Source organism: Nomascus leucogenys, chromosome 6, assembly GCF_006542625.1.
Source record: "Nomascus leucogenys isolate Asia chromosome 6, Asia_NLE_v1, whole genome shotgun sequence".
NCBI classification, from domain to species: Eukaryota; Metazoa; Chordata; class Mammalia; order Primates; family Hylobatidae; genus Nomascus; species Nomascus leucogenys.
In genome coordinates this window covers 34,274,821-34,295,776 of record NC_044386.1, presented here as the reverse complement: position 1 = coordinate 34,295,776, position 20,956 = coordinate 34,274,821, and the positions used below count along the sequence as shown (strand labels likewise).

The 20,956-nt window shown below is 44.0% G+C and overlaps 1 protein-coding gene across 2 annotated transcripts in view; it reads right to left on the bottom strand.

Moving 5' to 3' along the window:
- WDR70 (WD repeat domain 70) overlaps positions 1-20,037 on the bottom strand; it is a 381,591-nt gene extending 361,554 nt beyond the window's left edge. Inside the window, exons 1-5 of one of the 2 annotated variants that reach the window (XM_030813996.1) lie at positions 19,911-20,037; positions 19,750-19,815; positions 17,597-17,680; positions 6,561-6,681; positions 2,192-2,387 (exon numbers count right to left, since the gene is read on the bottom strand). In XM_030813996.1, coding sequence (XP_030669856.1) covers positions 2,192-2,387; positions 6,561-6,681; positions 17,597-17,680; positions 19,750-19,815; positions 19,911-19,935 — 492 coding nt within the window. In that variant the 5' untranslated portion in view covers positions 19,936-20,037. The remainder of the gene's footprint in view (positions 1-2,191; positions 2,388-6,560; positions 6,682-17,596; positions 17,681-19,749; positions 19,816-19,910) is intronic. The other variant, XM_030813997.1, reaches the window with a different exon arrangement.
- Positions 20,038-20,956: the final 919 nt, after the last annotated feature.

Genomic DNA, 20,956 nt, shown 5'->3' with positions numbered 1-20,956 from the left:
TCTGGAACTTACTGTAAAACAAAAATGTTAATGAAACTGCCAAATTTATTCTTATTTTATTCTTGTTTTCTTAATTTTACATATGCACACACATGAATGCATGTGCATGTGTGTGTATATATACTATAGATCTGCTTTCATGTGAAAGAAAAATGTACCAAATTGAAATTAGAAGCTTTATTTGATCAACTACAGACAGACACAAATTGACAAATTTGCTATACTATGTACTGAGGAGGAATACGCAAAGAATACTGATTTTGACAGTCACTGACAGATTTACAAAAGCTGTCGCTTTTCTGATTACTTTTCATTTCATTTCATAATTATTACTAAAAATAATTCATCACATAAAGAAGGGAGATATTAAAAAATTATCTACCCCAAGTGCGGCCAGGCGCAGTGCCTCACGCCTGTCCCAGCACTTTGGGAGGCCGAAGCGGGTGGATCACGAGGTCAGGAGATCGAGACCATCCTGGCTAACACGGTCAAACCTCGTCTCTACTAAAAATACAAAAAATTAGCTGGGTGTTGTGGCAGGTGCCTGTAGTCCCAGCTACTTGGGAGGCTGGGGCAGAAGAATGGCGTGAACCAGGAGGCGGAGCTTGCGGTGAACGGAGATGGCGCCACTGCATTCCAGCCTGGGCGACAGAGTGAGACTCTGTTTAAAAAAAAAAAAAAAAAAAAAAAATCTACCCCAAGTGTCAAATACAAATGTAGACCATTTCCTTTAGCATTCTTTCCTTTTAGTATTTTGGAGATTACACCTTTTTTTTTTTTTTGAGACCGAATCTGTCACCCAGGCTGGAGAGCAGTGGCACAATCTCGGCTCACTGCAACCTCCGTCTCCCGGGTTCAGGTGATTCTCCTGCTTCAGCCTCCCGAGTAGCTGCGACTACAGGCGCACGCCACGACCACGCCTGGCTAATTTTTGTATTTTTAGTACAGACGGGGTTTCACCATGTTGGCCAGGATGGTCTCAATCTCTTCACCTCGTGATCCGCCCACATCGGCCTCCCAAAGTGCTGGGATTACAGATGTGAGCCACTACGCCCTGCCGGGCAATTACTCTTAAAATTGTCAACTTATATACTTTGCTTAAACTAATCTAAGGTTAACCGGTATCTCTGGCCTCCTCCAAAATAATATCTACAAATCAATGAACTCTGATTTCACTCTCCCATCTTCTACTTCATTGTTGACAATAATTTTAGATCCAGTTTGCTTTTAAATCCTCCCAAATTTACCCATCATCATTTGCAGACAATGCACACATAGATTTTTTTTTTTTTTTTTGAAACGGAGTTTTGCTTTTGTTGCCCAGGCTGGCGTGCAATGGAGTGATCTCAGCTCACTGCAACCGCCCCCTCTCAGGTTCAAGCGATTCTCCTGCCTCGGCCTCCCAAAGTGCTGGGATTACACCCAGCCGCATACATAGATTTAACAAAATGTTTTATCCACTGATTTCTTTTTAATACATTACTTTCTGCTCTCCATTTATTATTTTTTAGTTTTCTTCCTCCTGAAGTTCTTTCAATACAGGCTGTCGGTAATAAACTCCACAGTCATTTTCCTCAGGTTTTTTGTGGGGTTGGGGGGGCGGTTTGAGACAGGGTCTCACTCTGTCACCCAGGCTGGAGTGCCATCCGTCAACCTCACTGCAACCTCTGCCTCCTGGGCCCAAATTATCCTCCCACCTCAGCCTCCTGAGTAGCTGGGACCACAGGTGTGCACCATAACACCCGTCCAGTTTTTGCATTTTTGTAGAAACAGAGTTTTGCCATGTTGCCCAAGCTGGTTTTCAATTCCTAAGCTCAAGCGATCCGTCCACCTCGGCCTCCCAAAGTGCTGGGATTACAGGTGTGAGCCACTGTACCTGGCCTTTTTCCTTGGTTTGGTTTTTTGTTTGTTTTTTTTTCTTTGTTTTTTGGAGACGGAGTCTGGCTGTCTACGGGCTGGAGTGCAGTGGCACAATCTCAGCTCATTGCAGCCTCTCCCTCCCAAGTTCAAGCGATTCTCCTGCCTCAGCCTTCCAAGTAACTGGGATTACAGGTGTAAGCCACCATGCCCGGCCTTTCCTCAGTTTTTAAATTGGCTCTTACTCATGAAAAACAGTTTAGCAGAGCTGATCTCTACAGCACTTTAAAGATATTACTCCACTGAATTCTTAAATTACCACTGAAATACTTACTTCCTCTTCCTCCTCTTCCTCTTCTTCTTCCTCTGCTTCTTCTTCTTCTTCATTAAGAGGTGGAGGTAAAGGACCGAGGATATCTTCCTCCATAAAATTAACTGGTTTTCCTACCATTTTAGGGGGTAAAGGAGGGCCAATTAACTCATCATCAGAAGAGTCAGAACTCTGTTCACTTTCACTGCTGCTCGTATCCCTGAAAATACAGAAACAGAAACTCTTTGCCTCTGCTGCAATGAAGAGCACACTTTGGAAATAGTATTCATTTCTCAGGATACTTTTCCTCTCCCATTAACAACAATTGGGTATTTTTTAATTTTTTTAAATTTGTAGTTCAAACATTAAATGTTTAATGCAAATATTTTATCTTAAGAGTTAAAAAAACTGTCTTACGCAAAGTGAAAAATAAAGGGTCACAGCAATTATATGTTAGACAGCCATTAGACCATTAGCACTCATAAAGAGACAGGTGAGACTGAGTGCAATGGCTCACACCTGTAATGCCAGCACTTTCAGGGACCAAGGCAGGTGGACTGCTTGTGCTCAAGAGTTTGAGACTAGCCTGGGAAACATCGCGAGACCCCGTTTCTACAAAAAATAAAAATTAGCCAGGTGTGGTGGCATGTGCTTGTGGTACCAGCTACTCAGGAGGCTGAGGTGGCAGGATCACTTGAGCCCAGGAGGTCAAGGCTACAGTGAGCCATGACTGCATCACTGTACTCCAGCCTGAACAACAGTGAGACCCTCTCTCAAAATGCAGATATATAATAAAAATTTAATTTAAAAATTTTTTAAAGAGGTGAACAAGGAAATACAGAAGAAAAGGCCGGGTGCAGTGGCTCACGCTTGTAATCCCAGCACTTTGGGAGGCCGAGGTGGGCGGATCACGAGGTCAGGAGATCGAGACCACGGTGAAACCCCGTCTCTACTAAAAAATACAAAAAATTAGCCGGGCATGGTGGCGGGCGCCTGTAGTCCCAGCTACTCGGAGAGGCTGAGGCAGGAGAATGGCGTGAACCCGGGAGGCGGAGCTTGCAGTGAGCCGAGATTGAGCCACTGCACTCCAGCCTGGGCGACAGAGCGATACTCCGTCTCAAAAAAAAAAAAAAAAAAAAAAAAAAAATACAGAAGAAAAACTACAAAATAGTAATGGACAAAAGCCACTGAGATAGCCAGCCAGTGCCTCAATTAACTATATTTGAATCCAATCCCTGATTGCCACAGTAGCAAATAATGCCAGTCATGTAAGGAAGTTAATATTACTCCCAAAATGTTTCAATATAATTTCCGAAATACAAGTTATTTCTCACGGCTAATCCAAGTTTGCCACATTGCCAAAACATTGAATGTAGCATTCTTGCATTCTAAAAACACCATACTCTAACCAGGGGTGTCCAAGGGAGAGAATACAGTCATGGGTTCTTAATTTGTTTCTGGTTGGGCCAGTGAAGCCATTTCCTCATCCCTCTTTTCTACTTATCACTAGAGACAGAAACTGAAAACCATGGCTTCAGGATGCTAAAAGTCTAAAAGAAAACTACGATATAACGCAGGTCGGACAGGCTTGAGAGTCTAGAGCATAGCATACTGATTCCCAAGTGGTTTCCCATCCACCACACCTGAGGACTATTATACACTCTCACTAAGGTCTCTAGCAAACACCTGTAAGCATAGCCCTCACCATCCACCACCCCTCCACCTGCCCCTAGAGTTGAGAATTCAGCATTCTTAATTGTATCAATTAATCTTTCAAATATTTGATAAGATTAAAAGTGTCACTGCCTTCTAATGAACTATCTCTGGTATGCAAGCTCCAGGAAAGCACAAATTTCTGTTTTGTTCTAGCATCTAACATATATCTAGCATCTAAAAAATGCTTCACCTATAACAGGCACTCAATATCTACTGAAGGAAAAACATGAGATTTTTCTTTTTGTTTTCATCTAGGTTAAACGTTGAAAAGAATATATTCTCACATTCAGGTTACCCTTAAACAGAGGTATATGAACTAGCAAACCTCCATAAAGATCTGAGTTTCTACATTTGAGCCACTGCGTAGCTCAACTCTCCACTCCAAGGCCTTCTTTCTAATTGAACAGGTTAAGTTTGGTTCAGAACAAGGTCTTTGCACTTTTATTTCTGTCGGCTGACTTACCCTTCCCATAGATTGTTACACGGCCTCTTTCTCATCTTTGGAGTTTCCTCAAATGTCTCCTCCTCAAAGAGGTCTAAGGGGACACTCCCTTTAAACTTTCAGGCACACCACCACTTCCCATTACCTTAAGTACCTTTGTGTATCTCCATTACATGCCTGCTAAGTTATTTTATTTGGTTATTTAGTTGTCTGTTATCCATCCCTTCAAATACTCCCACAACAATGTGAGCTCAATAAGAACAAAGGTCTCATCTGACTTGCTAATTGCTATATCTCAGTGCCTAAAACACTGTGTAATCCACAGTAGATGCTCAGTAAGTAATAGTTGAATGACTAAATAAATTTATATTAAGCTATTCATACTCCAAAATTTTCCCCCTTATGATTAACGCACAAGTTTCCAGCTGTACTGGTTTAAAACAGATTTTTTTTTTTTTTTTTTTTTTGAGACAGAGTCTCACTCTAGAGTCCCAGGACGTGATCTTGGCTCACTCCCCGTCCCGGGTTCAAGTGATTCTCTTGCCTCAGCCTCCCAAGTACCTGGAATTACAGGCATGAACCACCACGCCCAGCTAATTTTTGTATTTTTAGTACAGACAGCGTTTCATTATGTTGGCCAGGCTGGTCTCGAACTCCCGACCTCGTGATCCACCCAGCTCGGCCTCCCAAAGTGCTGGGATTACAGGCATGAGCTACCTCGCCCAGCCCTCAAGTATCTTTTTTAACCACAACAAAATAAAACCAAAATCAGGCCAGGTGCAGTGGCTCATGCCTATAATCCCAGCACTTTTCAAGGTAGAGGTGAGCGGATTGCTTGAGCTCAGGAGCTCAAGACTAGCCTGGGCAACACTTCAACGCCTGTCTCTACAAAAAATACAAAAATTAGCCAGGCATGGTGGCACACACCTGTAGTACCAGCTACTTAAGGGGCTGAGGTGGGAAGATCACTTGAGTCTGGGAGGCGAAGGTCACAGTGAGTTAAGAATGTGCCACTGCACTCCAGCCTGGGTGACAGAGTGAAACCCTGTCTCAAAAAAAAATTTAAAAATCAATAACAAGAGGAACCTTGGAAATTGTACAAATACATGAAAATAAAACAACAGGCTTCCAAATGACCAAAGGGTCAATAAAAAAAATTTTTTTTTAATTTCTTGAAACAAAAGAAAATGGAAACAAAACATATCAGAACCTACGGAAAACAAAGAAAACAGTACTAAGAAGGACATTTACAACAATAAACACCTACATAAAAAGTAGAAATACATCAAATAAACAACCTAATGATGTACCTCAAGGAACTAGGCAAAGAATAAAGCAAACCAAAAATTATTAGAGGAAATAAAAAAAATCAGAGCAGAACTACAAATGACATTGACACTAAAAAAAGAATAATAACGCTGGGTGCAGTGACTCACACCTGTAATCCCAGCACTTTGGGAGGCCGAGGCGAGCAGATCACGAGGTCAGGAGTTGGAGACCAGCCTGACCAACATGGTGAAACCCCATCTCTACTAAAATACAAAAAAAATTAGCAGGGCATGCTGGCCCACACCTGTAATCCCAGCTACTTGGGAGGCTAAGGCAGGAAAATCACTTGAACCCAGGAAGCAGAGGTTGCAGTGAGCCCAGATCAAGCCACTGCACTCCAGCCTGGGCGAGAGAGCAAGATTCCATCTCAAAAAAAGTAATAACTGGAGGCCAGGCCCAGTAGCTGACACCTGTTATCCCAGGACTTTGGGAGAATGAGGCAGACAGATCATGTCAGGAGTTTGAGACCAGCCTGGCCAACATGGTAAAACCCTGTTTCTACTAAAAATACAAGAATTAGCCGGCCGTGGTAGTGCACGTCTGTAGTCCCAGCTACTCAGGATGCTCATGCCTATAATCCCAGCACTTTGGGAGGCCGAGGCAGGCAGATCACCTGAGGTCGGGAGTTCGAGACCACCCTGGCCAATATGGTGAAACCCCATCTCTACTAAAAATACAAAAATTAGCCAGGGGTGGTGGCACATGCCTGTAATCCCAGCTACTTGGGAGGCTGAGGCAGGAGAATCGTCTGAACCCAGAAGGTGGAGGTTACAGTCAGCCAAGATCACGCTACTGCACTGCAGTGGGCGATACAGCAAGACTCCGTCTCAAAAAAATTAAAAAAAAAAACTCTATAAACACCTAGAAACTGATAGTTTAATAGAAGTCTTTCTGAAAATCAGGCACCTGGAAGATGATTTGGAGCAATCTCTGACCACATTTGATCTTGAGGATGTTGGCTCAATATCTTCATTTTGTCTTCTTAATTCTTTCTCTCTGTTCATTTCTTCCTCTTTTTCTCTGGCTTCTGAAAAGATTACAAAAAGATAAACAAAAAAATTCCAACGGTTACAATTCAAAATATGTTAGTATTAGAAAGGCTAAAAATTAACATAGTCACAAAGATATAACTTAAGAGTGTTAGCAGTAACAGCAAAAAATTATCAACCACAGCCACTGGAAAACAATATGGTGGTTCCTCAAAAAGTTAAATGTAGAATTATCATGTGATCCAGCAATTCCACTTCTGGTATATATCCAAAGAAACTGAAAGCACGATCTAAAAAAGATACTTGTATATCCATGTTCATAAGAACATCATTCACAACAGCTAAAATGTAGAAGCAACCAAAGTATCCATCTGTAGATAAATGCATTAGCAAAATGTGGTATATCCACATAATGAAATATTGTTCATCCAAAAAGGAAGGAGATTCTGCAATATGCTACAACTTGGATAAACCTTGAGGACACTATGCTAAGTGAGATAGACCACTCACAGAAAGACAAAAAGACAAATATTGTACAATGCCACTTACATGAGGTAATCTAGAGTAGTCAAAGTCAGACAGAAAGTAGAATGGTGGTTACCAGAGGCTAGCAGGAGGGGGAATGAAGAATTGTTTAATATGTATAGAGTTTCAGTCTTACAAGATGAACAGTGTTATAGAGATGGATGGTGGTGATGGTTGCACAACACTATGCACTTAAATATTAAGATGGTATATTTTATGTGTATTTTATAACAATTTTTAAAATTAGAAAAAAAAAATTTGTCAACCTAAATAGCCAATGTAGTAAAAGAATTGAACAAAATTCCTGCATAGCGCCGGGTGCGGTGTTTCACGCTTATAATCCCAGCACTTTGGGAGGCCGAGGCGGGCGGATCACGAGGTCAGGAGATCGAGACCATGGTGAAACCCCGTCTCTACTAAAAATACAAAATAATTAGCCGGGCGTGGTGGCGGGCGCCTGTAGTCCCAGCTACTCGGAGAGGCTGAGGCAGGAGAATGGCGTGAACCCGGGAGGCGGAGCTTGCAGTGAGCCGAGATCGCGCCACTGCATTCCAGCCTGGGTGACAGAGCGAGACTCCGTGTCAAAAAAAAAAAAAAAAAAAAGAAATTACTGCATTTACTGCATAGCAATATAATATTAACCGCAGACAATAAAAATAGTGATAGAAAACAGAAATCTGGGAAAATATTAACAGATATGCTAAGCAAAATTAGCATAATGTAGATGGTGATGTATTTTTTAAAAAGTATTCAAAAGTGAGATTTTAGGTAATTAACTTTCTAATCTTTTTTTTTTTTTTTTTTTTGAGACGGAGTCTCGCTCTCTCACCCAGGCTGGAATGCAGTGGCGCGATCTCGGCTCACTGCAAGCTCCGCCTGCCGAGTTCACGCCATTCTCCTGCCTCAGCCTCTCCGAGTAGCTGGGACTACAGGCACCCGCCACCACGCCCGGCTAATTTTTTGTATTTTTAGTAGAGACGGGGTTTCACCATGGTCTCGATCTCCTGACCTCGTGATCCACCCGCCTCGGCCTCCCAAAGTGCTGGGATTACAAGCGTGAGCCACCGCGCCCGGCCTAATGTTTTAAAACATACATTTAGCACTTCTTGGCCAAGCGCGGTGGCTCATGCTTGTAATCCCAGCACTTTGGGAGGCCGGGGTGGGCGGATCACCGGAGGTCAGGAGTTCAAGACCAGCCTGACCAACATGGAGAAACCTCATCCCTACTAAAAATAAAAAATTAGCCAGGCGTGGTAGTGCATGCCTTTAATCCCAGCTACTCGGGAGGCTAAGGCAGGAGAATCACTTGAACCCGAGAGGTGGAGGTTGTGGTGAGTCGAGATTGCGCCATTGCACTCCAGCCTGGGCAACAAGAGCAAAACACCATCTCAAAAAAAAAAAAAAAAAAAAAAAAATATATATATATATATGTATATATATACACACATATATATAGCACTTCTTTTCTGAATTTCCCACACTAGAAATTTGGTCAGAAACTAGCTATCAAAATCATAATAAAATTTATACTAGCCAGGTGCAGTGGCTCACGCCTGTAATCCCAGCACTTTGGGAGGCCGAGGCGGGCAGATCACGAGGTCAGGAGATCGAGACCATCCTGGCTAACACGGTGAAACCCCGTCTCTACTAAAAATACAAAAAAATTAGCCAGGCGTAGTGGCAGGCGCCTGTAGTCCCAGCTACTCAGGAGGCTGAGGCAGGAGAATGACGTGAACCCGGGAGGCAGAGCTTGCAGTGAGCCAAGATCGTGCCACTGCCTTCTAGCCTGGGCGACTGAGAGAGACTCGGTCTCCAAAAAAAAAAAAAATTTATACTATAGGCTGCTCTGTCTATAAAGTAGCCATTCTTTTATTCCTTTACTTTCCTAATAAACTTGCTTTCACTATATTTAAAAAAAAAACTACTGCATTAATTTTCTAGAGTTGTTTACTCTAGAAAGACAAAAAAATATTTAAAATATTAACTTTTTTCCCTCTGATAATCTCACTCTACAATTGTGGGGGAACTAGGAAGAAAAAGGATTATGTATGAATAGTTTGGTTCTCAATTGCCACCATCCTCAATAACCTGAGATAATCTTTAACATTTTTTTCCTTCACTTAATAATGAAATACAATACAACCCAAGTTGAGCAGCAGCAAAGGACACTTATCAAGTGGAATGTTGTATTCTTTAGGGTCTTTAGTTGCTGGGAAGTGGAGGATGAGGAAGAAGGTTACCCAGCAAACATCAACAAGGAATTACATAGTCTTTCATGTCAAATATGGAAGACAAAACCCTCCAGGAAGAGGTAAGGCAAATATTACAGTGCTAGATTATGTTGACTTTTTTGTGTCTTCTGGGCTGAGGCGGGTCAAGAGTCAACAATTCTGCACTCTGATGCTAGAAACTGGAAAAAAATTAAAAAGAAGCATAGTGTCCAGATTTAAGAACGAGCCTGCCAGGCACGGTGGCTCAGGCCTGTAATCCCAGCACTTTGGGAGGCTGAGGCAGGCGGATCACGAGGTCAGGAGATAGAGACCATCCTGGCGAACACAGGGAAACCCCGTCTCTACTAAAAATACAAAAAAATTAGCCAGGCGTGGTGGCAGCCGCCTGTAGTCCCAGCTTACTCGGGAGGCTGAGACAGGAGAATGGCGTGAACCCGGGAGGCGGAGTTTGCAGTAAGCGGAGATGGCACCACTGCATTCCAGCCTGGGCAACAGAGCAAGACTCCATCTCAAAAAAAAAAAAAATGAATGGACCTGAAGCTGGGTGTGATGGTTCACACCTGTAATCTTTGCACTTTGAGAAGCCGAGGCAGGTGGCTTGCATGAGCTCAGGAGTTCGAGACCAGCCTGGGCAATATGGTGAAACCCTGTCTCTACTAAAATACAAAATATTAGCCAGGCGTGGCAGTGTGCACCTGTAGTCCCAGCTACTTGGGACACTGAGGCAGGAGAATCACTTGAACCCGGAAGGCAGAGGTTGCAGTAAGCCGAGATAGTACCACCACACTCCAGCCTGGGCCACAGAATGAGACTCCGTCTCCAAGAAAAAAAAAAAAAAAAAAAAAAGAATGGGCCTCCTTAGCTCCTAGTTCACCCTGTTTTTTCAGCCAATCCCTCCAGACCTCGGGGGGTGGCAGCAGCATTTGTACTCTAGGCTCATCTTCTCCCTCAGGTCTTACAGTCAATTATATTACTAATCAGGAAAAGATATTGAGGCTGCCTACTCAGCTGCCATTTCCCTCTTTTTTACTTTCTATTTTTTTTTTTAATAGAGACAGGTTCTCGCTATGTTGCCCAGGCTGGTCTTGAACTCCTGGGCTCAAGCAATCCTCCTGCCTCAAGATTTACAAATGTGGGCCACCACACCATGCCAGTCCTCCCTCTTTTTCCCTTAGTTTTTCTTTTTGTTTTGAGACGGAGTCTCACTCTGTCGCCAGGCGTGAGTGCAGTGGCACAATCTCAGCTCACTGCAACCTTCACCTCCTAGGTTCAAGCAATTCTCCTGCCTAAGCCTCCCGAGCAGCTGGGATTATAGACGCCAGCCATCAGGCCCACCTAATTTTTGTATTTTTAGTAGAGATGGGGTTTCACCATGTTGGCCAGACTGGTCTCAAACTCCTGGCCTCAAGCAATCCACCTGCCTCAGCCTCACAAAGTGTACTAGGATTACAGACATGAGCCACTGTCCCCAGCCTAGTATAACACTTATAAAAAAAAAAAAAAAATTCTGTATTTCGGCTGGGCACGGTGGCTCATGCCTGTAATCCCAACACTTTGGGAGGCTGCAGCAGGCAGATCACGAGGTCAGGAGTGACCTGGCCAGCATGGTGAAACCCCGTTTCTACTAAAAATACAAAAAATTAGCCGGTCATGGTGGTGCACGCCTGTAATCCCAGCTACTCAGGAGGCTGAGGAAAAAGAATTCCTTGGACCCAGGAGGCGGAGGGTGCAGTGAGCCGAGATCGTGCCACTGCACTCTAGCCTGGGCAACAGAGCGAGACTCTGTCTCAAGAAAAAGAAAAAAAATCTGTATTTCATATGTCCTACACATACTTATAGCTTTCAAGAACATAAAAAAAATTAAAAAAAAATTTGTACCATTATCATTTCCAGACCTTTCACAGCACATATTTTATTGGGGTTTTATAGTAATTCATCCTCTCCACTAGTGCACTTAGCAACCAAGACAGCTCATACCCCCATATACAGACAAACTTGCTATTAAAAGGGTCAAAGTTTTAGTTTCCTCAAGTGTACTATCAATACCCAGGGAAAGACTCCAATACCAAGCATGAGATAAATAATGCCCATATGAGAATTTTCAACTTTTAAAGAAAAGTAAGTCAAACTGTCTCATGGTAGGAAACTAGGGTTCCCGCAACCCCTCTCTTCAATTTCATAATTTGCTAGGACAGCTCACACGGAATCACTTTTAATTCCACAGTCTAAATGGAATCTAATTGCCAAGTCTGGAAGAACACTAAAAAAAAAAAAAAAAACTCTTATGAATAACTTCCCATATAATGATGAATACTACTTCCATAAATTATCCCAATGGTATTTTCTATTTACATGCTAAAGCTAAGTAGATCTTTCAAAGAGATAATCAATTTAGATTCAAGTGTTTAGATCAGAGGTAGAAATTGCAGTCCAAAGATGTAATAGTAAATCAAGAAAGTTCAATAATTTGTCCACAAAAATCAAAGGAGATCATAGTCTTGAGATAATTTTTTAAAAACTTAAAAATTTAATAACTCCCCAAGTTCCTCTTAGGTAAAATGTATACATGCTTTACTAAGAAAAATTACAAGAATTTAAAATAATATTTATAAAGTACTTTGCTGTTTATAAGCTACTATACCCAACATCTTAATCTCTTCAAGAAACTTCCAAGGTAGATGATACACACACAACAGGGTTATGAAGGATCAGAATTGGAAAATCCATCCAATGTTACTCATCTAGTAGACTGTGGGGCTGGGCCTTAAACCTAGGTCCCCCGATTCCAAATCTCAATCTCTTTCCAACACATTGTGCCCTTTTTTTTTTTTTTTAGACAGAGTTTTGCTCTCGTCGCCCAGGCTGGAGTGCAATGGCACGATCTAGGCTCACTGCAACCTCCACCTCCTAGGTTCAAGCGATTCTCCTGCCTCAGCCTCCCGAGTAACTGGGACTACAGGTGCCCACCACCCACACCCGGTTAATTTTTGTATCTTTAGTAGAGACAGGGTTTCCTCACGTTGGCCAGGCTGATCTCAAACTCATGATCTCAGGTGACCCACCCACCTCGGGCTCCCAAAGTGCTGGGATTACAGGCGTGAGCCACCGTGCCCAGCCCAGATTGTGCCATTTTAAAACATTCTCCAAAGCAGCATGATTTCATTTTTTAACAAGACAGTATTACAGGTCTAAATTCAATTTAATATTCTCAAAATATTACTGAGAACCTATTTTACAAAGCAAAGTACTAGGGGCTATAAAACTTACATACCCACAAATACATACATCTATGTACCCACAAAAATTGAAAATAAAAAAATTAAAAATAAAAAGCTTCACTTTGGGAGGTTGAGGCAGGCGGATCACTTGACTTTAGGAGTTAGAGATCAGCCTGGCCAACATGGTGAAACCCTGTCTCTACTAAAAATACAAAAATTAGCCAGGTGGTGGTGGCACATGCCTATAATCCCAGCTACTGGGGAGGCTGAGGCAGGAGAATTGCTTGAACCAGGAGGCAGAGGTTGCAGTGAGCCTAGATTGCACCATTGCCCTCCAGCCTGGGCAACTCAAAAAAATAAATAAGTAAATAACAACAAAAAGCTCACACAGCCAAATAAGACAATCCTTGTTCAAAACATGTTGTATTATATGCTTAAAATGGTAAATACAAGGTACCTATACTGCGATACAAACATTCACTAAATTGGTTAAAACATTTGTAAATGCCTCAGATAGCATGTCTTTGTCTATCACTTGAAGATATTAAAATTGTTTTTTAATGTGATGATATTGTGGTATAATATGAAATATATTTGGCCAGGTGCAGTGGCTCACTCCTGTAATCCCAGCACTTTGGGAGGCTGAGGGGGGGGCGGATCATGAGGACAGGAGATCGAGACCATCCTGGCTAACAGGGTGAAACCCTGTCTACTAAAAATACAAAAAAAAAAAAAAAAAATTAGCCAGGCGTGGTGCCTGGTGCCTGTAGTCTCAACTACTCAGGAGGCTGAGGCAGGAGAATGGCATGAATCCGGGAGGCGGAGCTCGCAGTGAGTCGAGATCGCACCACTGCACTCCAGTCTGGGTGACAGAGCAAGACTCTGTCTCAAAAAAATATATAAATATTTGGTCTTTGTTCCAGGTTCCTACCAGAGCTTCTGAAACCCTTGGAATTTCCTGAGTGATAGGAGCTGTCTTTTGTTATTCATTAGAAGCCCCTTTGGATCCCACCTAAGTTTATGCTATTGAAGTGACTTAGTGTGGGACCCCTAGGCCTCAGGATGGGACTGCTGCTCACTAAAAAAACCAACAGGTTAGATAATTGGAACTTTCATCCCCACCCACCAATCTCTGGGGAAGCTGCAAATTAAGATCTATACAAATTTTTTTTTTCTTTTGAGACAGGCTCTGGTTTTTTTACTCAGGCTGTGATGCAGTGGCATGATCATAGCTCACTGCAGCCTCAACCTCTGGGCTCAAGTGACCCTCTCACCTCAGCCTCCCAAGTAGTTGAGACTACAAGTGTGCGCCACCATGCCCAGCTAATTTTTCTAAGATTTTTTGAACGGGATCTCACTGTGTTAGCCCAGGTTTGTCTCAAACTCCTGGGCTCAAGTGATCCTCTTACCTTGGTCCCCCAAAGTGCTCGGATTATAGGTGTGAGCCACTGCACCCAGCCTAGACACTCCTGAACCACTAGATGTGATTAGCTTCAGGGTAGCTGAACACAGCGGGATGCTGGGGAGTTGGTGCACCCAGAGACGGCACAGAAGCTCTGCACCTCTCCCACCTTGCACAATGCATTATTTCATCTGGCTGTTCATCTGTATCATTTATAATATTCTTTATAATAAACTGTTAAACATAAGTAAAGTGTTTCCCTGTGAGCCATCCTAGCTAATTATCGAACCAAAAAGAGCGATCATGGGAACCCTGATTTATAGCCAGTAGATTAGAAGCACTGGTCACAACCTGTGAACTGAGATTAGTGTCTGAGTGAAGGCAGTCTTGTGGTAGTCTCCAGGCAGACAGTGTCAGAATTAAAGTGAGTTACCGGATACCCAGTTGGGGAGAACTGGTTGATGTGTGGGGGAAAACTCCTATATATCTGGTGTCAGAAATAAAGTACTGGTTCACACCTGTAATCCTAGCACTTTGGGAGGCCAAGACAGGTGGATCACTTGAGCCCAGGAATTCAAGACTGGCCTGGACAACATGGTGAAATCTCTTTTTTTTTTTTTTTTTGAGACAGAGTCACACTCTGTTGCCCAGGCTGGAGTGCAGTGGCGTGATCTCGGCTCACTGTAAGCTCTGCCTCCGGGGTTCACGCCATTCTCCTGCCTCAGTCTCCCAAGTAGCTGGGACTACAGGCGCCCGCCCAGCTAATTTTTTGCATTTTTAGTAGAGACGGGGTTTCACCATGTTAGCCAGGATGGTCTCGATCTCCTGACCTCGTGATCTGCCCTCCCAAAGTGCTGGGATTACAGGCGTGAGCCACCACGCCCGGCCAACATGGTGAAATCTATCTCAACTAAAAATAAAAAAATTAGTGGGGTGTGGTAGCACCAACCTATAGTCCCAACTATTTGGGAGGCTGAGGTGGCAGGATTACCTGAGCCTGGGAAGTGGAGTCTGCAGTGAGCCAAGGTCATGCCACTGCACATCTGTCTAAGCAACAGCAGTGAGACCCTGTCTCAAATAAAAAAAAAAAAAGGGGGGGAAGTACTGAGAGGAGTGTGAGAGGATAGGAAACAGCTTGGTTTTTCCTATCTCTTACAGGTATCTTGGTTAAGCTTTTTTTAAAACAATCCTTATCGTTTTAAAATACATACAAAAATATTTATGAGTAAAATGATGCCCAAGATTTGCTTCGAAATCATCTGAAAGGGGAAACAGAAGTAACACTAGCCATGAACTGTTACAGTAGTTAAATCTGATTGATGGTACATGGTAGTTCATGACTATACTTCCGCATTTGAAATTTCACATAATAATTAAGGGTTTTGCTGGGCGCAGTGGCTCAAACCTGTAATCCCAGCACTTTGGGAGGCCAAGGCGGGTGGATCACGAGGTCAGGAGATTGAGACCATCCTGGCTAACACGGTGAAACCCCATCTCTACTAAAAATACAAAAACAAAATTAGCCAGGCGTGTTGGCGGGCACCTGTAGTCCCAGCTACTCCAGAGGCTGAGGGGGGAGAATGGCGTGAACCCGGGAGGCGGAGCTTGCAGTGAGCCAAGATCGCATCAATGCACTCCAGCCAGGGCGACACAGCGAGACGCCATCTCAAAAAAATAACAATAATAACAATAATAATAATAATGATGGGTTTTGGCCTGGCACGGTGGTTCACACCTGTAATCCAAGCACTTTGGGAGGCCGAGGCGGGCGGATCACCTGAGGTCACAAGTTCGAGACCAGCCTGGCCAACGTGGCGAAACCCCGTCTCCACTAAAAATACAAAAAAATTAGCCAGGCGTGGTGGTGGTCACCTGTAATCCCAGCTACTCAGGAAGCTGAGGCAAGAGAATCACTTGAACCCAAGAGGCAGAGGTCGCAGTGAAATGAGATCGCGCCATTAAACTCCAGCCTGGGCGACAGAGCAGGACTCCATCTCAAATAAAACAAATAATGAAGGGTTTTTTCAAAAAATAGTACATGTAGATAGCTTTCTTTTCTCCACAAAAAAGTTTTCTTCCAAAGACTGAAAATATTTTTTGTCAGGCACACTGCCAAATACTGGATATTGCTGCTGTACAACATTTTATTTTTTATTTTAGTTATTTTGTTTTATATTTTATATTTTATTTTATATATTTTATTTTATTTTGAGATGGAGTTTTGCTCTTGTCGCCCATGTTATTTTATTTTATTTTATTTTGAGATGGAGTTTTGCTCGTCGCCCAGGCTGGAGTGCAATGGTGCGATCTCAGCTCACCACAACCTCCGCCTCCCAGGTTCAAGCGATTCTCCTGCCTCAGCCTCACTAGCAGATGGGATTACAGGCGCCCACCACCACACCCGGATAGTTTTTCTATTTTCAGTCAAGACGGGGTTTCACCATGTCGGCCAGGCTGGTCTCGAACTCCTGACCTTAGGTGATTTGCCCACCTCAGCCTCCCAAAGTGCTGGGATTACAGGCGTGAGCCACTACACCTGGCCCACTGTTGGTTTTAAAATGATAACTTGGGTCAGGTGCGGTGGCTCACACCTGTAATCCCAGCACTTTAGGAGGCAGGCAGATCACAAGGTCAAGAGATCAAGACCATCCTGGCCAACATGGTGAAACCCCATCTCTACTAAAAATACAAAAATTAGCTGGGCGTGGTGGCGCACACCTGTAGTCCCAGCTACTTGGGGGACTGAGGCAGGAAAATTGCTTGAACCGGAGAGATGGAAGTTGCAGTGAGCTAAGATCACACCCCTGCACTCCAGCCCAGTGATAGAGCGAGACTCCATCTCAAAAAAAAAAAAAAAAAAACAAACAAACAAAAAGCGGGGCGTGGTGGCTCACATCTGTAATCCCAGCACTTTGGGAGGCCAAGGTAGGCAGATCACAAAGTCAGGAGTTCGAAACCAGCCTGGCCAACACAGTGAAATCCTGTCTCTACTAAAAATACAAAAAATTAGCCGGGCATGGTGGCATGTGCCTGAAGTCCCAGCTACTCGGGAGGCAGAGGCAGGAGAATCGCTTGAACTGGGGAGGTAGAGACTGCAGTGAGCCAAGATCGTGCCATTGCACTTCAGCCTGGGCAACAAGGCGAGGCTCCATCTCAAAAAAAAAAAAAAGAACCCAACAGTGACAAGTAGCATAACAACATTCTTTTTTTTCTTTGTTCTCTTAGATGGAATTTCACTCTTGTCCCCCACGCTGGAGTGCAATGGCAGGATCTCAGCTCACTGCAACCTCCACCTCCCGACTTCAAGCAAAGCGACTGCCTCAGCCTCACGAATAGCTGGGATTACAGGCCCCTGCACCATGCTCAGCTAATTACTGTATTTTTAGTTGAGATGGGGTTTCACCATGTTGGCCAGGCTGGTCTCAAACTTCTGACCTCAGGTGATCCACCCGCCTTGGCCTCCCTAAGTGCTGGGATTACCGCGCCCAGCCAACATTCTTTTCTCTTTTTTAATATACTTGCATGAGGTATACATAGTACTTAAACCAATAAAAGGACAAATATCTGAACTTCTTACCCAGTGTTTTGCGACTTCTTTCCACAGCTGTTCTTCGAGTTTGTTCAAACATTGCTTCCAAGTCAAATGTGCGAGCTTTTTTACCTAAAACATGAACAAATGGGAGACTGTGATTATCTTGCAGTAAGTTGACCAAACATTAGGTGATCAATACTGATCAATAAACACTTACTTTGTCTAGTTTATGGCATGGCTCCAATATAACCATAAAATATCACAGAAGAAAGAGTTTGAGTCACAGAAAACTTCTGATGACAATCCCTTCACTAAGTACTATTAACCAGACAACTTTCCCATCCTCCTCTAGATCCCTACCCTATGAAACAACAACAGTAATGTGGGAGGCAGAATGGAGAATGTCCCAAAAGTTACCCTTTGCAAATGTAATTAAGGTTATGGACTTTTAAATAGGGAAACTATCCCAGTTGGCCCTTAAAGGCAAAGATGCAGAACAGCTATGGCAGAAGAAGTCAGAGAGATCCAATGTTTGAGAAGAATTTGAGGCATTATAGTTGGCTTGAAGACGAAAGGGGCAACATGAGAAGTAATGCAGGTACTTTAAGGAGCTAAGAGGCAAACAGAAATCTCAGCCCTATAACAAGGAACTGTATGAGCATGGAAACATTCTCCTCCTCCCCCAGTAACTTTATCAAAACTCTTAAAATTTTCCCCTATTTGGCACAAACATACAGACACCTTTCTCACTCCTGAGTAAAGGAATGATGTACTAAAATCAAGGATTTATACCGGGGGGGGGGGGGAGGGGGGGATGGGGGGTGGTGGCTCATGCCTGTAATCACTTTAAGAGGCTCAGGTGGGCAGATTGCTTGAGCTCAGGAGATCGATCAGCCTGGGCAACATGGTGAAACCTCATCTCTACCAGAAGTATAAAAAATTAGCCAGGTGTGGTGGCACACATCTGTGGTCCCAGCTACTCAGGAGACTAAGGTGGGAGGATGGCTTAAGCCTGGGAGGAGGAGGCTGCAGTGAGCCAAGATCGCACTAGTACACTCCAGCCTGGGTGACAGAGCGAGAATCCATCTCAAAAAATAAAAAAAGAATAGAAAAGGCTGGGCGCGGTGGCTCACGCCTGTAATCCCAGCACTTTCGGAGGCCGAGACGGGTGGATCACGAGGTCAGGAGATCGAGATCATCCTGACTAAGACGGTGAAACCCCGTCTCTACTAAAAATACAAAAAAAATTAGCCGGGCGAGGTGGCGGGCGCCTGTAGTCCCAGCTAATCGGGAGGCTGAGGCGGGAGAATGGCATGAATCCAGGAGGCAGAGCTTGCAGTGAGCCGAGATCTTGTCACTGCACCCCAGCCTGGGCGACTGAGCGAGACTCCATCTCCAAAAAAAATAAATGAATAGAAAAACTACAGAACTAGTAGGTGTGAACACAACCCAAGGCCAATATGTGTAAGTCTACTATTTAATTACTATCATAGAATTAATACACGCTGGTCAAAAGAGAACAAGAAGACCTTGAGAAAAGGTTCAGGGAAGTTAGAACCCCAATGTTTGGATGAACAGCATTTGTAATTTTAAAATGCAAACTAAAAAGAAATCATTTTTCATGTATCAGTCTAGTAAAGTTTTGTTTTCATTTTTTAAATAACTTTCTTTTTAAATAATAATACCTACTCTGTGTTGGTAGGGATATGGTAAAAATGGCATTCTTAATTCTGTTAACTTTGGTATAACCTGAAACAAGTTTTTTGATGGGTATTACGGCAATAAGCATCAAGAAGCTTTAAAAGGCACATACCCAATTTTTCAGTTTTCTTAATATTTATATATCTAAATAAACTAGGCTCTCTTTTAGAAATCTACCCCACAGAATTACATATTTTTAAAAATCCTCGTACAAATGCTGTTATTTACAAAAATGTTCATTTTAGCATTATTGGTGACTTAAAATTAGAAAAAATCCTTTCTCTTCCTCTCTCTCCAGTTCTCTCATAACTGTCACCTGAGTTGGTTCCAACGGATACGCAGAATAGAAGACAAATGGGAGAAGAATATTGACAAACTGCAAGGTATGCACCCGAGCTACAGTAATTCCGAGTTGACAGCTCGATCTCCCCTCCCACTCTGCGGCTCTTCAAACCTCTGCAAAAGGAAGAGGGGCTCTGCCTGGGGCAGTCACTCACCGAACCCCGTGAAGCCCATGGTGACCGCAAGCTGCGGGTCCGGTCCCGACGCGTCTGAGCCTGTCACTGGAGCAAGAGAAAAGAGAGGCGTCCTAGTTAGTGCGGCGCCCCAGCTCTCCCGACACGGCCCACCCAGCCCGGACTCGCCTCATGAAACCCACCTTCGCTGGGCCCAGAGCGCTCCATAGCTGAACGCACACCGCAGAACGAGCCACAGCGACAACCCAAACAACTGCCGGGGAACTTGCCAATAATCCGCGGCAAATGCTGGAGGAAGTACCGCCTCCAAGCAACAGCGGCGCCGCCGAAGCCAAGAACGGCGCCTTCCGCAGAGGGACCGCGGCTTTCTGCGCGGCGCCGCCCTACCGGACAGGCGGGAAAGCGCCGCGCAACTCAGACCACTGGAGGGGAGTAGTATCTGGAGTTTCTGTAACATCTTTTCCCTTTTTTTTTTTTTTTTTTAAGCCAGAGTCTCTGTCGCCCAGGCTGCAGTGCAGTGGCGCAATCTCAGCTCACTGCACTCTCTGCCTCCCAGGATCAAGTGATTCTCCTGCCTCAGCCTCCCGAGTAGCTGGGATTACAGGCGCCCGCCGGCTAATTTTTGTTTTTTTTTTTGTTTTGGTTTGTTTTTTTTTTGGTTTTGGTTTTCGTTTTGGTTTTGGTTTTGGTTTTGGTTTGAGACGGAGTCTCTGTCGCCCAGGCTGGAGTGCAATGGTGTGATCTCGGCTCACTGCAACCTCTTCCTCCCGGGTTCAAGCGATTCTCCTGTCTCAGCCTCCCAAGTAGCTGGGATTACAGGCGCCCACCACCACGCACAGCTAATTTTTTGTCTTTTTAGTAGACACGAGGTTTCACCATGTTAGCCAGGCTAGTTTTGAACTCCTGACCTCAAGTGATCCACCTGCCTCGGCCTCCCAAAGTGCTGGGATTACAGGCGACACCCTTTGCTTTTGTTTGTTTTTTGAGGTGGAGTCTCACTCTGTTGCCCAGGCTGGAGTGCAATGGCGTGATCTCGGCTCACTGCAACCTCTGCCACCTGGGTTCAAGCTCCTCTCCTGCCTCAGTGTCCTGAGTAGCTGGGATTACCGGCGCCTGCCACCACACCCGGCTAATTTTTGTGTATTTAGTAGAGATGGGGTTTTGCTATGTTGGCCAGGCTGATCTTGAACTCCTGACCTCAGGTGATCCACCCACCTCGGCCTCCCGA